The 23,326-nt window shown below is 45.9% G+C and overlaps 2 protein-coding genes across 2 annotated transcripts in view; both read right to left on the bottom strand.

Annotated features, from left to right (window-relative positions):
- Positions 1-1,397: 1,397 nt before the first annotated feature.
- Positions 1,398-12,647, bottom strand: LOC125487227 (putative adhesion G protein-coupled receptor E4P). The gene is made up of 4 exons (XM_048617836.1): positions 12,525-12,647; positions 10,748-10,983; positions 7,629-7,695; positions 1,398-1,493 (listed from the first exon to the last, which is right to left on the bottom strand). The coding sequence occupies exons 1-4, from the start codon at positions 12,645-12,647 to the stop codon at positions 1,398-1,400; spliced, it is 522 nt and encodes a 173-aa protein (XP_048473793.1).
- Positions 12,648-14,950: 2,303 nt separating this feature from the next.
- Positions 14,951-23,326, bottom strand: part of LOC109922780 — a 24,665-nt gene continuing 16,289 nt past the window's right edge. The window contains exons 6-9 of the mRNA XM_048617835.1: positions 21,503-21,622; positions 20,477-20,676; positions 15,777-15,947; positions 14,951-15,118 (exon numbers count right to left, since the gene is read on the bottom strand). Of these exons, the coding sequence (XP_048473792.1) occupies positions 14,951-15,118; positions 15,777-15,947; positions 20,477-20,676; positions 21,503-21,622 (659 nt within the window). The remainder of the gene's footprint in view (positions 15,119-15,776; positions 15,948-20,476; positions 20,677-21,502; positions 21,623-23,326) is intronic.

Below are 23,326 nucleotides of genomic sequence, written 5' to 3'. Positions count from 1 at the left end.
AGACATGTAAGAAAATTCAAAGTTATCTACCTGTTTGTTGAGCAAGCAGTAAACGCAGAAAATGAATACACCCTGGAGAACATTCAATATGGTGAACAGGTAGGACAAAACAATGGTCCCCTCCTTAAATTGAAACAAGCCCAAAACCCAGAAACAGCCCAGCAGAATAAACTGGGCCATTGCTTTGAACGTGAGTACCCTGTGAAGAGACAGGAGTAGACTTTGGGTTAGAGCTTCTTATTAATCCTTCCAGATGTTGATAGAAATTTTCCTATTCCATCCTGAAAATGCCGATTTGTAGAGGAGCACAGGTTTAGAAATAACAAGCACTCTCCAAGGTCATTCAGAAATGACCCTATTCCCTGAGCAATGGGCAGCCCATTTGACCATGACAGACATCCCAATAAGACGATCCTACTCATAGAAAAATAAAACAAGGGGCTGTGGACGCTGGAGTTCTGAATCCAAAACAGAAACTGCTGGAGAAATCTGAAGAAGGGTCACAGAAATCAAAATGTACAATGAGCTGAATTTGAGTTTTTCAGCTTCTGTGGTGAAATGTCACCTTGTGTATCTAGAGAATTGTGTCAGGATCGGAAACATAACCAGTATGCTTCTGAAGAAACGTCAAATCAGATGTGAGACATCAGTTCTGTTTCTCTCACCTGCAGAGCTCGTCCACTACTTTCTGTTTTTGTTTGTTTAAGTCTTATTGTAGATCAATATCCAATTATCTCCACTGGACCCCCTCCCACCTGATTAAATACCTTCTGCCGCTTCAAGGGGAACAGGGATTAACTTCTACCCTATCTCCCTAGGACTTCATGCAATCCCTCCATCATGGAAGCAGGCCATTCAGCCCATCTCGACCTTGTAAATAGCATCTTACACAGACCTTACCCCCTACCCTATCCCTGTAACCCCTGCATTTCCCGTAGCCAATCCAGTTAACCTGCACATCTTTGAACTGTGGGAGGAAACCAGAGCACTCGGGGGAAACCTGCGCAGGTACGGGGAGAATGTGCAAACTCCATGCAGACGGCTGTGTGAGGGTGGAATCAAACTCGGGTCCTTGGCGCTGTGAGGCAGCAGTGCTAACCACTGTGCCACCATGTCATGGGCTATGTAATGGACAGTCCATGTTGGATAATTGTGTATCTGTGTTGAGAATGAGCATGGTCCCAAAGAACTCACAGTCCTAGGATGGACAAATGATGCTATGCCCATTTACCAGCGGTGCTTTAACACATGGTATTGTGGGTCAACCCACAGCAGGAGGACTGCAGCGGTTCAAGAAGGCAGCTCACTACCACCTTCTCAAGGGGTGACTAGGGATGGGCAATAAATGCTGGACCAGCCAGCAATGCCCACATCCCACAAATGAATAGAGAAAAAACCTACCTGGATTCCTTAATAGTTGAAACATCCGCATTTAGACTGGAAATCTTCTCTTTCAGGATCCAGAGTGATATTGACAACAGAATGAAATTTACCTGCAAAACAGGATTGTTCAGTTCACCTTGATGATTCCTTGTTCGAGGTATGCTGATAAAATTCACATTATTAACAGGCTGCGAGGGAAGAGAAGAATTGATTGGTATGGGACTCAGTTCTGAGTCCTCAACTTTTTTTTTATTCATTCACAGGATGTGGCCATTTCGGAGGTTAATGAAGAATCAAACAGCATAACAAAAACCGAGATCACTGCAGAAACTCAGCAGGTCTAGCAGCATCTGTGGAGAGAGGGAGCAAATGGAGTTAATGTGTCTCGAGTCCAGTATGACTCTTCTCCTTCAGGATTACTGCTGTGCTTCACTTCTGAAGAAGGGTCACTGGACTCAAAACGTTAACTCTGCTTCTCTCTACACAAATGCTGCCAGACCTGCTGAGTTTCTCTAATGTTTTCAGTTTGATTTCAGATCTCCAGAATTTGCAGAATTTTGTTTTTATCCACGTGTAGGCCAGACTAAGTAAGAACTGCAGACATCCTTCTCTTAAGGATATCAGTGATATAATTGCTTTCATTTTTAACAATAGTCCGGCATCCTCATGTCAGTCCTATACATAAACTCTTTTTTATCCCAGATTTATTCAACTCAATTTAAATTCCCTAAGTCAAGAGGAGGAAGGAAGTTTACTTAAGGTTCAGGAAGCAAGGATTGGACAGGGCTCTAGAGGGCTACAAGGTAGCCAGGAAGGAACTGAAGAATAGGCTTAGGGGGTATGAAAAAGCCTTGGTAGGTAGGATTAAGAAAAACCCCAAGGCGTTCTATACTTATGTGAGGAACAAGAGGATGGCCAGAGTGAGGGTATGGCCTATCAGGGACAGTGGAGGGAACGTGTGCGCAGAGTCAGAGGAGGTAAGGGAGGTCCTTAATGAATAATTTGCTTCAGTATTCACCAGTGAGAGGGACCTTGACATTTGTGGGGACAGTGTGAAACAGGCTGATATGCTCGAACAGGTGTTAGGAAGGAGGACGTGCGAGAAATTTTGAAAAACATGAGGATAGATAAGTCCCCTGGGCCAGAAGGGATATGCCCAAGGTTACTAAAGGAAGCGAGGGAAGGGATTGCTGCCCCTTTGGTGATGATCTTTGTGTCCTCACTGTCCACTGGGGTAGTACCAGATGATTGGAGGGTGGCAAATGTTATTCCCTTGTTCAAGAAAGGGAATAGGGATAATCCTGGGAATTACAGACCGGTCAGTCTTACTTCTGTGGTGGGCAAATTATTGGAGAGGATTCTGAGAGATAGTATTTATGATTATTTGTAAAAGCACAGTTTGATTTGAAAAAGTCAGCATGGCTTTGTGAGGAGCAGGTCATGCCTCACAGGTCTTATTGAATTCTTTGAGGATGTGACAAAACACATCGATGAAGGTAGAGCAGTGGATGTGGTGTATATGGATTTTAGCAAGGCATCGATAAGGTTCCCCATGGTAGGCCCATTCAGAAAGTAAGGAGGCGTGGGATTCAGGGAAATTTGGCTTCCTGGATACAAAACTGGCTGTCCAATAGAAGACAGAGGGTGGTAGTAGATGGAAAGTATTCATCCTGGAGCTCGGTGACCAGTGGTATGCCGCAGAGATCTTTTCTGGGACCCCTACTCTTTGTGATTTTTATAAATGACTTGGATGAGGAAGTGGAAGGGTGAGGTTAGTAAATTTACCGAAGACACGAACGTTGGTGGCGTTGTGGACAGCGAGGTGGGCTGTTGTAGGTTGCAACGGGACATTGACAGGAAGCAGAGCTCGGCAAAGAAGTGGCAGATGGAATTCAACCCGGAAAAGTGTGAAGTGATTCATTTTGGAAGGTCATCACTGCCTTCTCAAGGGGCAACTAGGGATGGGCAATAAATGCTGGTCCAGCCAAGGTTACTACGGGAAGCAAGGGAAGAGATTGCTGCGCCTTTTATGCTATTCAGGGGGATATAGGGCTGGAAGAGCAGTCAGAATTTGTGCTGGGATAACTACAGTAGGATAGCTCAGTGGTCAGCACTACTGCCTCACAGCACAAGGAGCTGGGTTTGATTCCACCCCCTGGGAAGTGGCTATGTGGAATTTGTACATTCTCCCTATGTCTGTATGGGTTTCCTCCCACAATCCAGAGATGTGCAGCTTAAGTGGGTTGGCCATGCTTAATTGCCCCATAGTGTGCAGGCTAGCTGGGTTAGCCATGGGAAATGTAGGATTATAGGGCAGGAGGTTGGGTTTGGGTGGGCTGCCCTTCAGCGAGTTGGTGTGGTCTGAATGGCCTGCTTCCACGCTGTGAGGGTTCTGTATTTCTGCCAACTGCATGTAGAATGGCTGCCCTTAAAAGGCCAACTCCAATAATTAAAACCTTAATTCGTAATGAGTTTGTTTCCAATATGTTGGCACCTTGCCAGCTCAGGGCAACATCCTTTGGTGCAGGGAGAGTGACAGCTCCATCAGAGCCAAGCTGGCAAGAGCAGGGGGTCAGTGGGACAGGAGGGGGGCAGCACCTGAATCAGAGGCTCCTTTTCTCAATGAGGAAGCCCCCAGCAGCAGTACGTTCTGCGTCCAAGACCCCCAAACACTGGCTCTGACAGAGCTTCCCAGCCACACCCACCCCGAATCACCCTCTCGGTACTTCCTAACATGCGGCTTATGCCTCCATGTTCAAGGTTTCCCAGCATGTGTCAGCAGTGTCCTCCTCTCCCCGTGGGGATGCCTGGTCTCTTCAGCTGCCAGCTCTGCCTTAATAGGGATGGTTAGAGCAGCTCCCCACACCATCCCCCAGTTTAACTCCCTGCAAACCATTGGCTCAGGTCCCCTTTTATTTAATTTATTCATTTGTGGGATCTGGGCATCACTGGCTGGGCCCAGTATTTATTACCCGTCCCTGGTTGCCCCTTGAGAAGGTGGTGGTGTACTGCCTTCTTGAACCGCTGCAGTCCACCTGCTGTGGGTTGACCCTTAGGGAGGGAATTCCAGGATTTTGACCCAGTGGCAGTGAAGAAACATCGATATATTTCCAAGTCAGGATGGCGAGTGGCTCAGAGGGGAACTTGCAGGGGGTGGTGTTCCCATGTATCTGCTCCCCTTGTCCTTCTAGATGGAAGTGGTCATGGGTTTGGAAGGTGCTGCCTGAGGATCTTTGGTGAGTTTGCTTCTGACATTGAAGCCCTTTGGAATCATAGAATTCCTACAGTGTGGAAACAGGCAATTTAGCCCATCTAGTCAGCACCAACAATCTGAAGAGCATCCCATCCCTGGACACATCCCTGAACACTACGGGGCAATTTAGCATGGCCAATCCACCCTAACCTGCACATCTTTGGACTGTGGGAGGAAACTGGAGCAACCGGAGGAAGCCCACCCAGATATGAGGAGAACATACAAGCAGGTACCAAAAGATGGAATCGAACCCAGGTCCCTGGCGCTGTGAAAACCACTGAGCCACCATGCTACTCTTTATCCCTTGGCTAAATCCCGCCTATGGATCCAAATCACTTGTCCAGGTTATCGCTAACTTTGGATAATCACTGTGCTACAACAATAAACATCCACAGGGAGGTGGGGGGTGGAGAAAAATGGAGATATTATAACGACATGGAACTAGTAAAGCAGAGCTCCAAGCAAACCCTCAGAGGACGTGTGTACAAATCCCATCACCAGAGCTGTTGGAATTGAAATTTAGTTAATGTATGTAAAATATAAAGGCAGTCCCAGTAATATCACCAGGGCTACAATCCACTATTGTTGTAAAAACTCATCTGGTTCACTAAAGTCACCTTGGGGAAGGAAGTGTGCCATCCTTACTTGGTCTGGCCTACATGTGACTCCAGACCCACAGCAATGCGGTTGACTCTTAACTGCCCTCTGAAATGGCAGAGCAAGTCAATCAGTTTCAAGGCCAAATAGGGAGTGAGTAATAAATACCGGCCTTGCCAGTAATCTTACAGAAGAACATAATGTTCTAAAGAAATGCTGAAGGCCATGAGCTGCGTAGAGGGGAGTGTCATACTTCAATCCAGTGAAGTGTGAAATTGACTTTCTATATAGACCCATATTTTGAGGAAGCCAAAATATACATCAAAGATTTTTGGGGGATTCATTCATCTTAAGATGGCATTTCTGTTTTGTTATATTTCATTTGATTCTATCCCTCTCTCTTCACACACAAAGCCATGGGCCCAGAGTCAGAACCCATGACTTAGCTCTGTCAACTAGGCCTCATTGTCTGCGAGATGCCGGCTGAAGTGTTCAATTGTTCTGTGCTCAATTATGTGGGTCAGTTCACAGTTGATGCTCACTGGGCTTGACTGGTCATACCTGGGTGTGGACTGAGAGAGAATAATAGGCGAAGCTGCAGAAAGATCTGGAGGTCTGAGCTGGAAGCAACATTTTGTGATAGCAGAGATGTTTCAAAGGCCCTGTGAAGGAAGATCTTACATGCATCCAAACAAATATGACCTCTGCCTTAGATCTCAGATATAAAGTATACAACAACAACCTCTCCAGGAATGTCCAGGACAGTGTAGTGGGCAGCTCAGAAGAAAAGGTCATTTGCTTACTGTTATTTAGTCCATTGGTGATAAAATTATCCAAGATGGGAAAGGATGAGGTGGGGTGGGGGGGATGAGGAAACTAGAGCTAAGAGGGTCAGCCCCTTGAGCAAATTTGACTAGATTTAGCGAGGCTCGGTGTCACATTATACCAAGGCTTTGCTGAATGCTGGTCTCTAAGAGGTAGTTGGCATGATTGTCTTTCTGAAAGGACGAGAAGCAAGGGGGACACAGATCCTCATTCACCCAGTGCTGTCCTGTGCTCCCAGTTCACAGGACAGGGAACCATTCTGTTTGCAGCATTCCCCGTGCTCCCAGAGACATTGAGGAAGACACATCAAATCAGGAATGCGTGTGAAATTCTATGGATGGAGGGAACAAAATATATCATGGCTCAAACACTTTCTAAAGATAATATTTCAGCAGGAATCATGAAGATAAACTGTCTTAAAAGTCAAAGAATTAGAGAGGCTAGAGAGGTGACTGGCAAAGACGTTGCCTAATGGAGAATTCTATTTAAGATGAACTAATGGATAGGCTGTTTGATTTGGAACAGAGGAGGTTGAAGGGAGATCTAACTGTAGTGTATTAATTTATGACTGTCCAGCACAATGGATAGGAGGCTCCATTTCTCTTGGATTGAGAGATCTATAACCAGGGCAGACTGGATTTAGGATAAAAAGCAGACATTTCAGTCGGAGAGACTTCTCATCCAGTGGATGGTTTGGAATCTGGAATTCACTGCCTGAAAGAGTGGGAGAGACAGAGACCCTTGTCACATTTCAAAAAATTACTTGAATTTGTACTTGAAGTGTCATTAACTGCCAGATGACAGACCAAGCACAAGTAATTAGTTTTTGATCACTTTTCTTCAGGTTTGTTAACACCTTTATTTAAGGTGAGAGGGGAGAAATGAAAAACAGTCCAGAGGGGCAACTTTGTCAGACAGAGGGTGGTGAGTGTCTGGGACGGGCTGTCAGGGATTGTCGTGGAAACGAGTACAATTTTGTCATTTTAGAAACATTTAAACAAGTTACGTGGATGGGCTGGGTATGGAGAGATATAGACCAAACACAGGCAAATGGGACTAGTTTAAATTGTGAAAACTGGGTGACATGGGCAGGTTGGGCCGAAGGGCCTGATTCCATGCTGCAGACCTCTATGATTCTAATTCGGAGAAACAAGTGAAAGCTATTAATTGGCTAAGCACCCATTGGATGCAAAAGGAGAGTGGTAAGACTGAGCAAGTCAATAAACTCTCCACAAAGAAAGATGTGTGGTTGTAATTTGAAATGTTACCACTGGCTTAGATTCTGCTAACAAATGAGATTATGCTAGAGGGCTATTTGTTGGCCTAGACTGTCAAAATGGGCCAAATGGACTCCTTCCATAAATGTGTCTGCTTTCTGAGATGACGGTAGTTTATTGATCAGCAGACCTTGCGAGAGGGAGCCAGAACACCAAATTTCCATTACTAACCTGTTAGCTTTCAACAAATCTGCCAATACCTGACAATGATAGTGACATAAGATGAGGGAAGAGTTTATTATGGATTTGACTGTCAGTTTCGTCACTGCAATTCCCATCCGCTGAGCCCTTACCAAAATGATGAAACACAGAGGTCCCAGGAAACTCCACAAAAAGCCTTCCTCCAGCTTTAACCAACAGCTGTAATTAAAGGAACAGTTTTAATCCAGTATTGTAATTTTAAACAGAATCATAAAATCCCTCCAGGGTGGAAGCAGGCTATTCAGCCCATCAAGTCCATGCTGACCCTCCAAAGAACATCCCACCCAGACCCATCCCATCAACCCTGCATTTCCCTGGCTAATCCACCAAGCCAGCACATCTATGGACATTATGGGCAATTTACCATCACCAATCCACCTAACTTTGCACTATGGGAGGAAACCCACGCAGACACGGGGAGAATGTGCAAACTCCACACAGAAAGTCACCCGAGGGTGGAATCAAACCTGGGTCCCTGGCACTGTGAGGTAGCAGCGCTAATCACTGAGCCACTGTGCCACCCATAATCTATTATGCATTTTCATTTAAAATCACCTTGGATCTGTCAATCTTTCCCAGTCTAAATTCCTACATCCAAATTTATAATATATACAAATGGTTTTGACTTGAATGAAGGAGGGTTGATCAATAAGTTTGTGGATGATACAAAAATTGGTGGGGAGCTGAACAGAGAGGATGAAAGCCTCTGATTACAGAAGGATATAGACAGGTTGATCAGATGGACTAATCAGTGGCAAATGGAATTCCATCCAGACCAATGTGACATGTTGCACATGGACAGGGCAAACAAGGCAAGGGAATACATGATGAATGGTAGGACCCTGGGAAGCACTGAGGATCAGAGAGACCTTGGTGAGCAGGTCCACCAATCCTTAGGGTATCAGGGCAGGTGGATAAAGTGGTTAAGAAGACATATGGAATGCCTGCCTTTATGAGCTAAGGCAGCGAGTTTAGGACTAAGGAGGTTCTACTCGAACTGTGTAAAATTTGCTTAGGCCACAGGAAGAGTATTGTGTGCAGTTTTGGAATCCACATTATAGAATGGATGTGATAGCAGTGGAGACAGCACAAAGGGAGATTCAACAGGATGTTACCTGGGCTGGAGAGTTTCAGTTATGAAGCGAGAATGGACAGACTGGGGTTGTTTTCCTTGGAGCAGAGGAGATTGAGGGGGGACATGATTGAGATGTTTAAAATTAGGAGGGGCATAGATAGTGTAGACAGGCAGGAACTTTTCCCCTTGGTGGAGGTATCAGCGACCAAAGCACATAGAGTTAAGGTGAGGGGAAGGAGGTTGAGAGGGGATGTGAGGACATTTTTCACCTAGAGAGGGGTGGGAATCTGAAACTCACCGTCTGTAAGGGTGGAACAGGTAGAAACCCTCATGGCTTTGAAGAAGCAATTACTCGTGATGCCAAGGCATACAAGGCTATGTGGCAAGTAGTAGAAAATGAGATTAGAATAGTCAGGTGGCTGTTGTTGACTGGCTCAGACTCGATGGGCCAAAGGAGCTTATGCAATGTTGGCATTTATTTTGAGAGGACTTGAATATAAAAGCAGGGATGTACTACTGAGGCTTTATAAAGCTCTGGTCAGGCCACATTTGGAGTATTGTGTGCAGTTTTGGGCCCCATTTCTCAGGAAGGATGTACTGGCCCTGCAGCTGGTTCAGAGGAGGTTCACAAGAATGGCCCCAGGAATGGAAAGCTTAACATATGAGGAACGTTTCAGGACTCTGGGCCTATACTCATTGGAGTTTAGAAGGATGAGGAGGGATCTAATTGAAACTTAGAGAATACTGAATGGCCTGGGCAGACTGGATGTTAGGAAGATGCTTCCATTGGTAGGAGAGACTAGGACCCGAGGGCACAGCCTTAGAGTAAAGGGAAGACCTTTTATAACGGAGATATGGAGAAACTTCTTCAGCCAGAGAATGGTGAATCTATGGAATTCACTGCCACAGAAGGCTGTGGAGGCCAGGTCATTGAGTACATTAAAGACTGAGATAGATAGGTTCTTGGATTATCAAGGGGATCAAAGGTTACGGGGAGAAAGCGGGAGAATGAGGTTGAGGAACTTATCAGCCATGATTGAGTGGCGGAGCAGACTCAATGGGCCGAATGGCCTAATTTCTGCTCCTATGTCTTATGGTCTTATGGTCTTATGCTCTGTGCAATAAATCTCAATTTTATTACCAAGGTAAGCCTGTCTCACTGTAATTACACCCCACTGCCATTAGGAGGAGGCATTTCCCTCTGTAAATTCCTACATCCAAGTTTATAAAATATATATTTTAATAGTTTAGACTTGAATGAAGGAGGTTTGGTCAGTAAGCTTGTGGATGATGCAAAAATTGGTAGGGAGGTAAACAGAGAGGATGAAAGCTTCAGATTACAGAAGGATATAGACAAAGTGATCAGGTATAATCAAAGTTGGAACAACTAAATACTACAACCCTCAGGTGCTATATAAATGCAGGTGATTGTTTTCATTTGCCCAGTGACCAACTTGAAGAATTCACGGTGGTCCAATCAGTGAATAAAATGTTCACCATGACTGATTCTCAGGTTCCAGATTCACCTGCTCCCTCATCATCAAAGAACCCTCCCACCCCAGTTATAATCTGTTCCAAACTCTTCTGTCGGGTAGAAGATACTAAAGCCTGAACGCACGCACCAACAGATTCAAGAACAGTTTCTTCCCTGCTGTTATCAGATTTCTGAACGGACCTCTCAAATTTTAAATCTAATGTTGATCTCGCTCCTTGTGCACCTTCTCTGCAGCTGTAACATTGTATTCCTCGCTCTGTTCTAATCAAAACTTTTCACTCTCCCTGGACACATGTAACAATAATAAATCAAATCAAAATCAGTCTACGCTTTGAAACTGATCCTTGATCTGTGCAATGATAAAACCCTCCCTCCACAGTGCCTTAACTTCAATGCACATAGTCAGGAGCCACACAACACCAGGTCATAGTCCAACAGGTTTATTTGAAATCACAAGCTTTCAGACCGAAGGGCTTCAGCTGCGCTCCAAAAGCTTCAAATAAACCCGTTGGGCTACAACCTGGTGTGGTGTGATTTCTGACTTTATCCCCCACACCCCAGTCCAACACCGGCACCCTCCACATCGATGCATATTCGCTAGGCTCGGGCGCAGCAGGCACAGGGCCAGCCTCTGTACTCACAATCTGTTGGTGCCGTAGCCTTTGGCATACACCGCGGCAGTCACAATCACAATCAAAGCTGGGCACCCATAGCCGATGGGGTACATCAATCTCTGGGGAATGACTCGGGTGCGGGAGAAGTTCACCACTTTGAGGTTGAGTACCATGAGGCAGAGCTGGACAGCTTCCAGACACATCCAAAAGAAGGCAGCCAAGAACAAATAGTGCATTCCACCAGCGACAATGGCGCACAAAACCTGAAGAGAAACAACATGAACTCGGTTTGTTCAGTCATGGGGTTTCGCTAGCACTGGGTACAATGAGCTCGATCCTCTGACTCTTGTCATCTCGTGATGTTCGCATTACCATCGACTGGTATGGCAGGGAATTGATGTTGACAGACAAATATGGCCGACGTGCCACCCTCCCCTGGGTGCCTGAAGTAAAGGTGGTTACAGAAAAGCTTTTTTTCACGCAGCAGGTGGTTGGGATCTGCACTGCAACAGCTCAATTAAAGCAGGGGGAGAGGAAGTTGTTACGTAAGGGTCTGAAAGGGTATGGTGTGTCTTAAATGCCACCCGCCACAATATCAGATAGTCATAGGGCGGCACGGTGGCTCAGTGGTTAGCACTGCTGCCTCACAGCGCCAAGGACCTGGGTTCGATTCCACCTTCGGGTGACTGTCTGTGTGGAGTTTGCACATTCTCCCCGTGTCTGTGTGGGTTTCCTCCGGGTGCTCTGGTTTCCTCCCACAGTCCAAAGATGTGCAGGTTAGGGTGGGTTGGCCATGCTAAATTGCCCCATGGTGTGCAAGCTAGATGGATTAGCCATGGGAAATGCAGGGTTACAGGAATAGGATAGGGGACTGAGTCTGGGTGGGATGCTCTTCGGAGAGTCAGTATGGAGTTGTTGGGCCGAATGGCCTGCTTCCACACTGAAGGGATTCTACAACATTCTTAGTAGAAACATGTGCTTGTCCATCACTCTGGTTCCACATGCGTGCTGACTCAAACATCTTAACTGGATGCTTCTCATTTCTCTCACCACATTCCCAATGGAACTCCTGGAAAATTCCTCTCAGGCTTGCTCAAGTGAGGGGCCAAGTGTTATGATAGAGACACTTGGTCCTCACCAGTCTGTTCAACCCTATTTATAATCCTGGAATTCCCTCTAGGGGTGTACCTACACCACATGGACTGCAAGAGTTACCAGATGGCAGTTCATCTTCGTAAAGATAAGGGAAATTTAGCAATGGGCCATAAATATTCTTTAGAGGACTTGACAGTGGAGTTATGGTAAGGTTGTTTCCCCTTGTGGGAGAGTCTAAGACCAGACGGCATCATCTCAGATTGGAGAGGCGTGGGGGGGGGGGTGTAGGGGGTTGGGGGAAGGTCAGCCACTGAATAGATAAGGAAGGATTCTTTTTCTCTCAGAGGGTAGGGAAGCTGTGGAATTCTTTGCCGTAGAGTGTTGTTGAGATTGGGTCTTTCCTGCTTTTTCCCTCTAACCCTTGAATGCCTCAATCTGTCTATCTCAGTCTCGAACGTTCTTAGTGACCCAGTCTCGGCAGTGCCCTGTGGTAAAGAATTCCACAGATTCTCTACCCTCTGAAAGAAAAAATTCCTCCTCATCTCTGTCTTGGGTGGGTGACACCTTATGTTAAGATTGTCCCCTCGTCGTGTTTGGAGAATGAAGGTTGATGTACCAGAATCAGACGGTGTGGAAGTAATTCCGGATGTTAAGAATGGCCGTGGATAAGACAGCGTTATCAGGGTGTATGGGGTCAAATGAGTCTTACCGTGCGTGTATCGATGGAGCTTGCTATCAGGAACAGCAGTTCTGCCAGGAACAGACTCAGGCACAAGTGTGCCTTAATGGTGGTGTTCATGTTCTGAATGGCCTGGCAGCAGAAGAATGTCATAATTGACACCAGGAGGCACAGCAAGGATACGGACAATCCCAAAAAGGTGATCCAGCTGAGAATGGAGTTGTGGAGCGGGTCCTGGGAAACAATGGACGTAATTGAAGTTAAATTAAATATGAGACAGTGAGTTGCGCCATTCCATTTTTTTTATTCATTCACAGGATGAGGGCGTTGCTGGTTAGACCAGCATTTATTGCCCATCCCTAATTGCCCAGAGGGCAGTTAAGAGTCAACCATATTGCTGTGGGTATGGAGTCCCATGTAGGCCGGACCAAGTAAGGATGGCATTCTCCTTCCCTAAAGGGCATAAGGTGGGTTTTTCCCCCTGACAATTGATTCATGGTTTATCATTAGACTCTTAGTTCCAGGTTTGTTTTGTTTATTGAATTCAAATTCCACCATCTGCCATGGCAGGATTCAAACCTGGGTCGCCACAACATTATCTGGGACTCTGGATTAACAGCCCAGTTATAATACTACTAGGCCATCACCTATCCCAGCTCAAATCAAATGTGGTTGTGGGACATTTTCTGAATTTGTAACCCCGTGACATTTTATTTCAAAGAAGAAGAACTGTACAGCCCAGGAACAGGCCCTTCAGCCCACCAAGACTGTGCCGACATGATGTCCTTCCAAACTAAAAACCTTTTGCCTCTACATGGTCCGTATCCCTCTATTCCCTGCCTAGTCCTTAATCTGTCAAGGTGCCTCTTAAACGTTGCTATTGTATCCGCCTCCACCACCTCCTCTGGCAGCACATTCCTGGCACTTACCACCCTCTGTGTAAAAAACTTGCCTTTCACATCTCCTTTAAACATTCCCCTTTCACCATCAACCTACGTCCCCTCGTCATTGACATTTCTACCCTGGGAAAAGTTCTCTATCCCAGTCTATCCCCCCCTCTCATAATTCTGCAAACTTCTATCAGGTCACCCCTCATCCTTCGAGTGAAAACAGACCAAGTCTGTCCAATCTCTCCTCCTAGCTAATCCCATCCAAACCTGGCAACATCCTGGTAAACCGTTTCTGTACTCTCTCCAAAGCCTCCTCATCCTACTGGTAGTGTGGCGACCAGAACTGTCCTCAATATTCCAAATGTGGCCTGACTAAAGTTCCATATAGCTGCAACATGACTTGCCAATTTATATACTCCATGGTCCGACCAATGAAGGCAAGCATGTCATATGCCTTCCCGACCACCTTATCCACTTGTGTTGCCCTTTTCAGGGAATTGTGGGCCTGTACGCCTACATCCCTCTGTATGTTGATGCTGCTGAGGGTCCTGCTATTTACTGTATACATCCCTCCTGCATTAGATCTTCCAAAATGCACCGCACCCTTTCCTTGAGAGGATGGTCCAAATAGAGCGCTTAAAATGATTAAAGGATTTAACTGGATGAATATGGAAAGAATTGGGTGGTGCCTGGAACAAGGAGTCCATGACACTAAAGTTAGAGATAGGTGATTCGCAGTCTGAACCCCTTTTTCACACCAGGGGCACTGTAAATCTGCCTCTCTTTTCCCCTCTTTTATTTCTTGAATTTTTTTGATGGAAATTGAGCAACACCAGCATTTGATGCCACAGTTCCCTTTGAAATGAATGGCTTGTGCTGCCTTTCCACAGGGTGGTTAATATCCAACCTCATTGCTGTGGGTCTGGAGTCGCATGTAGGCCAGACCAGGTGAGGATGGCAGCTTCCTTCCCTAAAGGACATTAGTGAACCACATGGGTTTGGCCATTATCTCTGAGACGAGCTATAGGTGCATTCTAATCAACCTGCTCTGAGGAGTTATCTCCCACCTCTACAGCATGTGAGACATGAACTCAGGCCTCCTGGGTCAGAGGTGGGGATACTACCACTATACCCACAAGTGCCCCCTTCAGTCTAGCTATGTGCCTGAGTTACTTATTGAATGAAGATTGCACCAGCTATCCAACAGGAAGTGGGTGGGATTTCTACCCAGGTCTTAACTTCACACAAACGCACACCACTGCCAAGTTCCCCAATCACAGGAAGACACAAAAATATGGCTCAAATGGGTCACCTTGATAGTTTTAAATAAAAACCGAAAGAACTGCCGATTCTGTAAATCAGGAACTAAAACAAAGTTGCCGGAAAAGCTCAGCAGATCTGGCAGCATCTGTGAAGGTAAAAAACAGAGTTAACATTTCAGGTCTGGTGAACCTGAGGAAGGGAGACCCGAAACGGTAACTCTGTTTTTTCCTTCACAGAGGCTGCCAGACTGGCTGAGCTTTTCCAGCAACTTCTGTTTTTGACCTTGGTAGTCTTGCTGTTTTTTCAATAAGCAGGTGAAACATCCAATAATATCAGGAGATCCTGGCCGTCACCACCGTTCAGGGCTGCAGGACCCCAGAGCAACCTTGCGATGATGTCACTGAGCTGCACATCATTGCGCATAAATAGCACATTGTGGGTGGAACTAGAACATTGCAGGAGAATAGCAAACTACACTAGAACATTAGAGATTACATATACATGAACAAAAGAAGATACATTCATCCTCAGTCAAAGTAATTGTAAGTCAGATGCTGCTGTATCTATGATGTTCCCAGTGACCAGAACCAAGGGTCACAGTCGAAGGATACAGGGTAGGGTTATTAGGACTGAGATGAGGATAAATTTCTTCACCAAGAGAGTGGTGAGCCTGTGGAATTCATTGCAACAGAAAGTGGCTGAGGCCAAAACATTGAATGTTTTCAAGAAGGAGTTAGATATAGTTCTTAGGGCTAATGGGATCAAAGGGGCATGGGAGCCAAAGTGGGAACAGGGGACTGATTTGGATGATCAGCCATGATCATATTGAATAGTGGAGCAGACTTGAAGGGCTGAATGGCCTATTCCTGCTCCTGTTTTCGACATTTCTGTGTTCAAGTCTCAGCTCGAAGGCAATTCCTGACTTTGCGTTCTCCTCAAACAGTTTGTCTAATAGTGTGGCATCAAACTACGCAATAAGGGAATCCCAAGTCAGTATCTATGGTCACAATGATTCCTCAATAAGTCGATCTTCTTGCTGCCACTCTCCTGGGCTATTCGTAGGAACTGTACACAGGCCCGGCTCAGTGACCTGTATGTGGTGAAGTACCGATGAGAGTTTGGCTCCTACCGTGATCTCATAGAGAGTCAGTAGCACTGCAAAGCTGGACAGCACTCTGCAACTGCATTCCGTGTGAGTAGCATTCGTAGCCGTGAGGTAGCAACCTGCTGAAGACCAGGAGCCTCCCTCTGCAGAAGGTTTCCAAACGGCACAAACTTTACCCCCTCGGGTGACATCTTCCTGCAAGAAAGAAGGCGGTTCCCATTCAGGTGCTGCAGAAGCTAAGAATGTAATTGGCCAAGGCTCCCAGGAGAGCTAAAAATCTCTTACTGCTGCAAAGGACAAAGGGCTGTGCACTTATGGAAGTTCCTGCAAGTTCCCCTCCAAGCCACTCACATAGACTCATACAGTACAGAACAGGCCATTTGGCCCATCGAGGCTGTACTGCCAAAAATGCAGGCTGTGCATTTCAGGCTGCCAACACCCTCTGGGTTTTTTTAAAGCCTCCTGCCTTTCACCTGCCCCCCTCCCCCATTGTTATTGACCCTTTAGCTAAGGTTGAACAGCAGCTTCCTGTCCATTCTGTCCATGCTCCTCGTAATCTTACATACTTTTATCAGGTCCCCCATCCTAACCTTCTCTGCTCCAAAGAAAACAGCCCAAGCTTACCCAGCCTCTCTTCATCGCTGAAATGCTCCGTACCAGGCAACATCCTGATGAATCTCCTCTGCACCCCCTCCAGTGCAATCACATCCGTCCTATAGTGTGGGGAGCAGAACTGCACACAGTACTCCAGCTGTAGCCTCACCAAAGTCCATACAGCTCCAACACATCCTTCCTGCTCCTATAATCCATGCCATTACTGATAAAGGCAAGCATCTGTATGCCCTCTTAACCACCCTATTAACATGTCCTACCACCTTCAGGGATCAGTGGACAAGCTTCCCAAGATCCCTCTGTTCCTCTGAGCTTCCTAGTGTCCTGCCATTCATTGAGTGGGCTTGAAGGGAGGAGACAGAGGGTGGTGGTGGAGTGTTGTTTCTCGGACTGGAGTGGTGTACCACAAGAATCTGTGCTGGGTCCACTGTTGTTCATCATTTATAGAAACGATTTAGATGTGAATATAGGAGGAATGGCTAGCAAGTTTGTAGATGACACCAAAGTTGGTGGTGTAGTGGACAGTGAACAAGGTTATCTCAGAATACGACGGGACCTTGATCAGATGGGCGGATGGACTAAGGAGTGGCAGATGGAGTTTAATTTAGATAAATGTGAGGTGTTGCATTTTGGTAAGGCAAATCAGGGCAGGACTTATACACTTAATGGTATGGTCCTGGTCAGTGTTGCCGAACAAAGAGACCTTGGGGTGCAGGTTCATTGTTTTTCTTGAAGGTGGAGGCATAGGTAGACAGGGTGGTGAAGAAGGCATTCAGCACGCTTGCCTTTATTGGTCAGTGTAAAAGTTGAGAGGTCATGTTGAGGCTGTACAGGGCATTGGTTAAGCCACTTTTGGAATACTGCATTCAATTCTGGTCTCCCAGCCACAGGGAAGATGTTGTTAAACTTGAAAGAGTTCAGAAAAGATTTATAAAGATGTTGTCAGAGTTGGAGGGTTTGAGCGAAAGGGAGAGGCTGAATAGGCTGGGGCTATTTAAGGGGGTGACCTTACTGAGGTTTACAAAATAGTGAGGTGCATGGATAGCGTGAATAGCCAAGGTCTTTTTCTCCAGGGTAGAGGGCATAGATTTAAGGTGAGAGGGGAAAGATAGAAAAGGAACTTAAGGGGCAACTTTTCATGCAGAACGCGGTACGTGTATGGAATGAGCTGCCAGAGGAAGTGGTGGAGCCTGGTACAATTACAACTTTAAAAGGCACCTGGATAGGTACATGAATAGGAAGGGCTTAGAGGGATATGGGCCAAATGCTGGCAAATGGGCCTAGATTAGTTTGGGATATCTGGTCAGCATGGACGAGTTGGCGTGAAGGGTCTGTTTCTGTGCTGTACAACTGATGCAAAGTGCATCACCTCAAATTTATCAGCGTTAAATTCGATCTGCCATTGATCTGCTGTTCTGACCAATCCATTTCTATCCTTCTGTAACTTAAAACTGTCCTCCTCACTACCCAGTTAACCTTTGTGTCATCCCCAAACTTACTTATCATCCCATCACATTCTCATCTACATCATTTATAAATATCACAAACAATGTGGGACCCAGCACTGAGCCCTGTGGTACACCACTGCACACTGGGCTCCAGTCACACAAACAGTCTCCTACCACCAGCCTCTGTCTCCTGTCACGGAGCCAGTTTTGGATCCAAATTGCCAAGCTATCCTGGATCCCATGTGCTTTTACCTTCTTTAACAGTTTCCCATGTGAGACCTTGTGCAAGGCCTTGTTGAAATCTGTATAAACCACATCAACTGCCCTACCCTCATCCAAACACTTGGTCACCTCCTCGAAAATTTCCACCAGATTTGTTAGCCATGGCCTGCTTCTGACAAAGCCATGCTGACTATCCCTGATTAAACCTGGCCTCTCGAAATGGAGATTGATTTTCTCATTCACTATTTTCTCCAACAGTTTCCTTATCACTGATATTAGACTGACCGGTCTATTATTCCCTGGTCTACCTGTACCACCCTCCTTGTAAAGTGAAACCACATTAGCCATCCTCCAGTCCTCTAGCAGCTTCCCTGTGGCCAGATACAATTTAAAAGTTTGGGTCGGGGGCCTCTGTTATTTCCTGCCTTGTCTCCCACAGCAACCTGGGACAGAACTCATCCCAGATCTGGTGATCTTTCCACTCTCTCACCTACCAAAACCTCCAACACCTCCTCGCTTTTTATATCAAACTACCCAAGAACATCACAGTCCATCTTCTTGAATTCTGTACTTACATTCTCCTTCTCCCAGGTAAAGGCAGATATGAAGAACTCACCTAACACTCTATAAATGTCCTTTGGCTTCACAAACAGATTGTCCCCTTCATCCCTAATAGGCCTTATTCATTTCCTGGTTACTCTCTCCCCCTTGATATATTCGTGAAATATCTTAGGAATCTTCCCAATCTTACCTGCCAGTATTTTCTCATGCCCCCTCTTTGCTTCCCAGCCAGGAAAGAAAGATTTTACAGGCAGCTCAGTGGTTAGCACTTCTGCCTCACAGCACCAAGGACCCGAGTTCGATTCCACCCTTGGGCGACTGTCTATGTGGAGTTTGCACACTCTCCCCGTGTCTGCGTTTCCTCCAGGTGCTCCTCCCAGAGTCCAAAGATGTGCAGGTTAGGTGGATTGGCCATGCTAAATTGCATTGTAGTGTGCAGGGAAATGCTAGGAAAGGGTGGGTCTGGGTGGGATGCTGTTCAGAGAGTCAGTATGGGCTCAATGGTCTCTACCTGCGCTTTAGGGATTCTATGACAAATCCCATTAATCTCTCCTGATTGCTTTCTTAAATTTCCTCCCCGCACTTTCTATATTTCTCTCGAGTTTCATTGATTTTGTCCCTTTGTACATGTTATACAACTTTCTTTTCCTTTCTATCCGATCCTGAATATTCATGGACATCCAGGACTCTCTGGGCGTGAAATTCCCTTCATCCCAGAGGGAACACATTGGGCCTGTACTTTTCCGATTTTCTTTTTGAACTCTTCTGTTGTGGATTTACCCTCAAGTAGCTTTTCTCAGTCTACTTTGGCCAGATCCTGCACAATTCTAATAAAATCGGCCTTAGCCTCAACCATAATTTCTTTTTTGCAGGTCGTCTTTCTCCACAAGAAACTTAAAATGTACCATGTTGTGGGTGTTATCACTAAAATGTTCCCCCAACACCTTCAATTCCCCAGAATTAGATGCACCGCTGCACTGTCGCTGGTCAGACCACCTACATGTTGATATCAAAAGCTCTCCTGTGTACATTTCATGAAATCTGTCTCTCTAAACTCTGTGAACTGTGATTATCTCAATTAATATTGCAGGAGCTGAAATCCCATTATATCATAGATTAAAAAAAACAGAGGTAGGTATAGAAAGAACTGCCAATGCTGGAGTCAGAGATAATAGTGTGGAGCTGGAGGAACACAGCAGGCCAGGCAGCATCAGAGGAGAGGAAAGCTGACGTTTAAGGTCAGGCCCCTTCTTCATTTCTGAATTATCTGTGTTATCTAGGTATAGATGGGCATTTCTCAGATTGAACATGAGTTGAAAGTGGTGTTCCTCAGGGAGGGATCACCGTTGGGAACCCTTGCTTTTTCCTGATTTATCCAAATCACAGAATCCCTACAGCGTGCAAGCAGGCCATTCACCCCATCGAGCACAGATCACCCCTCCGAACAGCATCCCAACCAGACCCACCCATCCTTGCATTTACCATGTCTAACCCACATAGTCTGCACATCCCTGGATACTATTTAGCACGGGGGGCAATTTAGCATGGCCAATCCACCCTAACCTGCACATCTTTGGACAGTGGGTGGAAACCAGAGCAATCCCACACAGACATGGGGAGAACATGCAAACTCGACAGGGAGAGTAGCCCGAGGTAGGTATTGAACCCAGGTCCCCGGCGATGTGAGATAGCTGTACTAACCACTGAGCCGCTGCGCCACCTCAAACAATTTGAGGATGAGCGTTCAAGGATAAATCTCTATACTTGCCGATGATGGTGAACTAGGGAGAATAGTGAATTGTGAGGATGACAACTGGTAGCGACAGGATAATGATCTGCAGAAATCATGTTAATCTGTTAAAAAAAATTCCAACAACTGACCTGTTTCCTTTGAATTCTGTTGAAAGTAATGCTAAAATTTCCACTCAGATTTCGCATTGCTCTGTTCCCTTTTGTCACAGTTACCACTCTTGAATGAAACAGGTTGTTCTGTAGTCTCTTGGACACATTGCTTTCGTCATCCACTAGCTCTGAACCGATGATGGAGTCCATATCATTGTAGGAAAGAAAGGCAAGCGTAGCTTCCAGGACAGAAAAAATAATGAAGGAAGTCAGATCAATGAACCAGACTAGGTATGAGGAGCTGACACAGAGTGGTATAATGGAGCTGAGGGTTACTGGCAGGGGAGAGAGCACAGACAGGCAAATGGACAAGCATTATCTCATTGAACAGTGGAGCAGATCCAAAGGGCTCTTATTTCTCTGTTAAGATCTAAAACCCAGCCACTGTGCTTGCTGGCCAAATTTGGCTTCAGCTCTGAGCGACATCTCAATTTTCAACACCAGCCTTAGACACCTGCCCCTTCTATCGCTGTAACTGTAGGACCATAAGATACAGGAGCAGAATTAGTCTATTCAGCCCACACTGACCCTCTGATCATCCCACTCAGAGCCCACCCCCCCAAACCTTATCCCTGTAACCCCGCATTTCCCATGGCTAACCCACCCAGCCTGCACATCCACAGACACCAGAACACAATGTAGCATGGCCAATCCACCCTGACCTGCACATCTTGGGACTGTGGGAGGAAACCCACGCAGACAGGGGAGAGAATGGACAAACTCCAGCCAGGTATTTACCCAAGGCTGGAATTGAACCCAGGTCCCTAGCACTGTGAGGCAGCAGTGCTAACCACTGAGCCACCCAAGGACAGACTGATTGATGGGATGTCATGATGTCAAGGGGTTCCCTGGTGCATTATTAACATGTGGAGGAAGTTACAGTTGGTTTCTTATTACGGCGGCCCCTTGTCAAGTGTCATTGTTGACAACATTCCCCATGGGACAAGTTTTAAAGTGATTTCTATCATTCACTGAGGTGTACAGGTGAGTAAAGGAGAGACCTACCAGAGTCCTTGTCCCCTAAAACCGTGGTGGGGTTAATGGTCAGAGTGTCCTCTTTGGCTTGTAATGTCACTATTTTGCTGCCAGTGATGTTGTGCCTTTCAATGAAACCTATTTCAAGAGCTGATGGGAAGATGTGAAGACGATTTTAATACCACAGGAAGTTTTGTGATGCTATGCTTATGATGGACAGGTTACACACAATAATACAGACACGTAGCTGCTCCTCCTCTGATCGATTCAGGAATAATGAGCCAAATTGAGATCCCATTGCTCCAGCAAGTGGGATCTTCATGTTTGGCCCTACCAATCCCTGAGTAAATTGGGGATCGTTATCCCAGTTCCAGAAGTCAGGTATGGGAGATCCCATTTGATTCACTCAGTACTCCCCTCACCGATACATCAAAAGGGGTACAGCACAAAAGAGGCCATTTGGCCTAACCCAAAGGCATCCCACCATCATGCCTGCTCCAGTAAGCTCCAGTAACGTCTGCCTGATTCGGAAGGGATTTTGCAGGTCATTGTGTTCAGGTGAACGTGCTGCACCTTTTCATTCTAGTTGGCCAAGGCTACGGGTTTTGGAAGATGACGTTGAATGAGAGCTGTGTGCTGCCGCAAGGTATTATGTAGGTGGAACATACTCCACAGTGGGCCACTATTGAAGGGAGTGGGCTTTTCCAAATGGTGTATGGACTACCAAGCAAGTAGACTGCTTACCCTGAATGCTGACAAACAGACAGAGAGTTAATGTGGCCACACTCAAACCAGGCATTTGGAGAATGTTGTACAAGGTAACGGGGATGAAGGAGTTAACATTGGAGCTGCATTAGCTTCCCCCGACCTCCTGTTGCCACCTAGTCTTGGGAGTAGAAACAGTTAGCCTTGTATCAGAGTTCTGAGGAAGGGTCACCGGACCTGAAACGTTAACGTTGTTTTTTCCTTCACAGATGCTGCCAGACCTGCTGAGCTTTTCTAGCAACTTCTGTTTTTGTTCCTGACTTACAACATCCGCAGTTCTTTTGGTTTTTATTTAGTCTTGCATCAGATCCTGATCTGATGGGACATACCTGGCTCCTGATGCCTAACACTCTGATGTTAATTGTACCTATTATTATACAATAAGATATACCTTGTGGTTTTGGGAGTGCAGTACACCATGTAAATGCCTCTTCTTGTTAAGACTTTCTCATGGTCTATCCACTTACACAAATATTAGACGTGCCTTTCACTCCAAAAATGATATTTTAATTAGAATTTGATCAGGTTCCTTTGGACTTTTGATGTCAGGTTTGGCAATGACTCAGAGGTTTTCAATTTTTCTCCACTTGATTATTTATAAACATCAGAAAGGAGCGTTGTTAGCAGTGACTACCCCAGACTTCAGCTGCTTGTGACTGGCCCCTGGAGCCCAATACAACAGATAGTATTCTATCACGCTGCTGACTTGTGCCTTGTAGATGGTGGACAGGCTTTGAGGAGTCAGGAGGTGAGTTACTTGCCGCAGTATTCCCAGCTTCTGGCCTGCTCTTGGGAGAGCAGTTATGTAGTTGATACAGTCAGGTGTGCTGTGTATTTCACTTACTAAGGTATTTCATTATTAATTAGGAATTGAAAATGGAAGTCATTGGGGTTGAAAAGAGCTGTGGAAGGAGATGACAAATTCAGAAGCAGTAGTGACCTGGTATTAAGTATCAGTTCCAAATCCTGAGATAGTAGAAACTGCAGATGCTGGAGAATCCGAAACAACAAGGTGCAGAGCTGGATGAACACAGCAGGCCAAGCAGCATCATAGGAGCAGAAAGGCTGACGTTTCGGGCCTAGACCCTT

The sequence above is a fragment of the Rhincodon typus genome, chromosome 38 (assembly GCF_021869965.1).
Source record: "Rhincodon typus isolate 14 chromosome 38, sRhiTyp1.1, whole genome shotgun sequence".
Classification (NCBI taxonomy): Eukaryota; Metazoa; Chordata; class Chondrichthyes; order Orectolobiformes; family Rhincodontidae; genus Rhincodon; species Rhincodon typus.
Note: the sequence above shows the minus strand (reverse complement) of the source record. Positions and strands in the feature narration are given on the sequence as shown.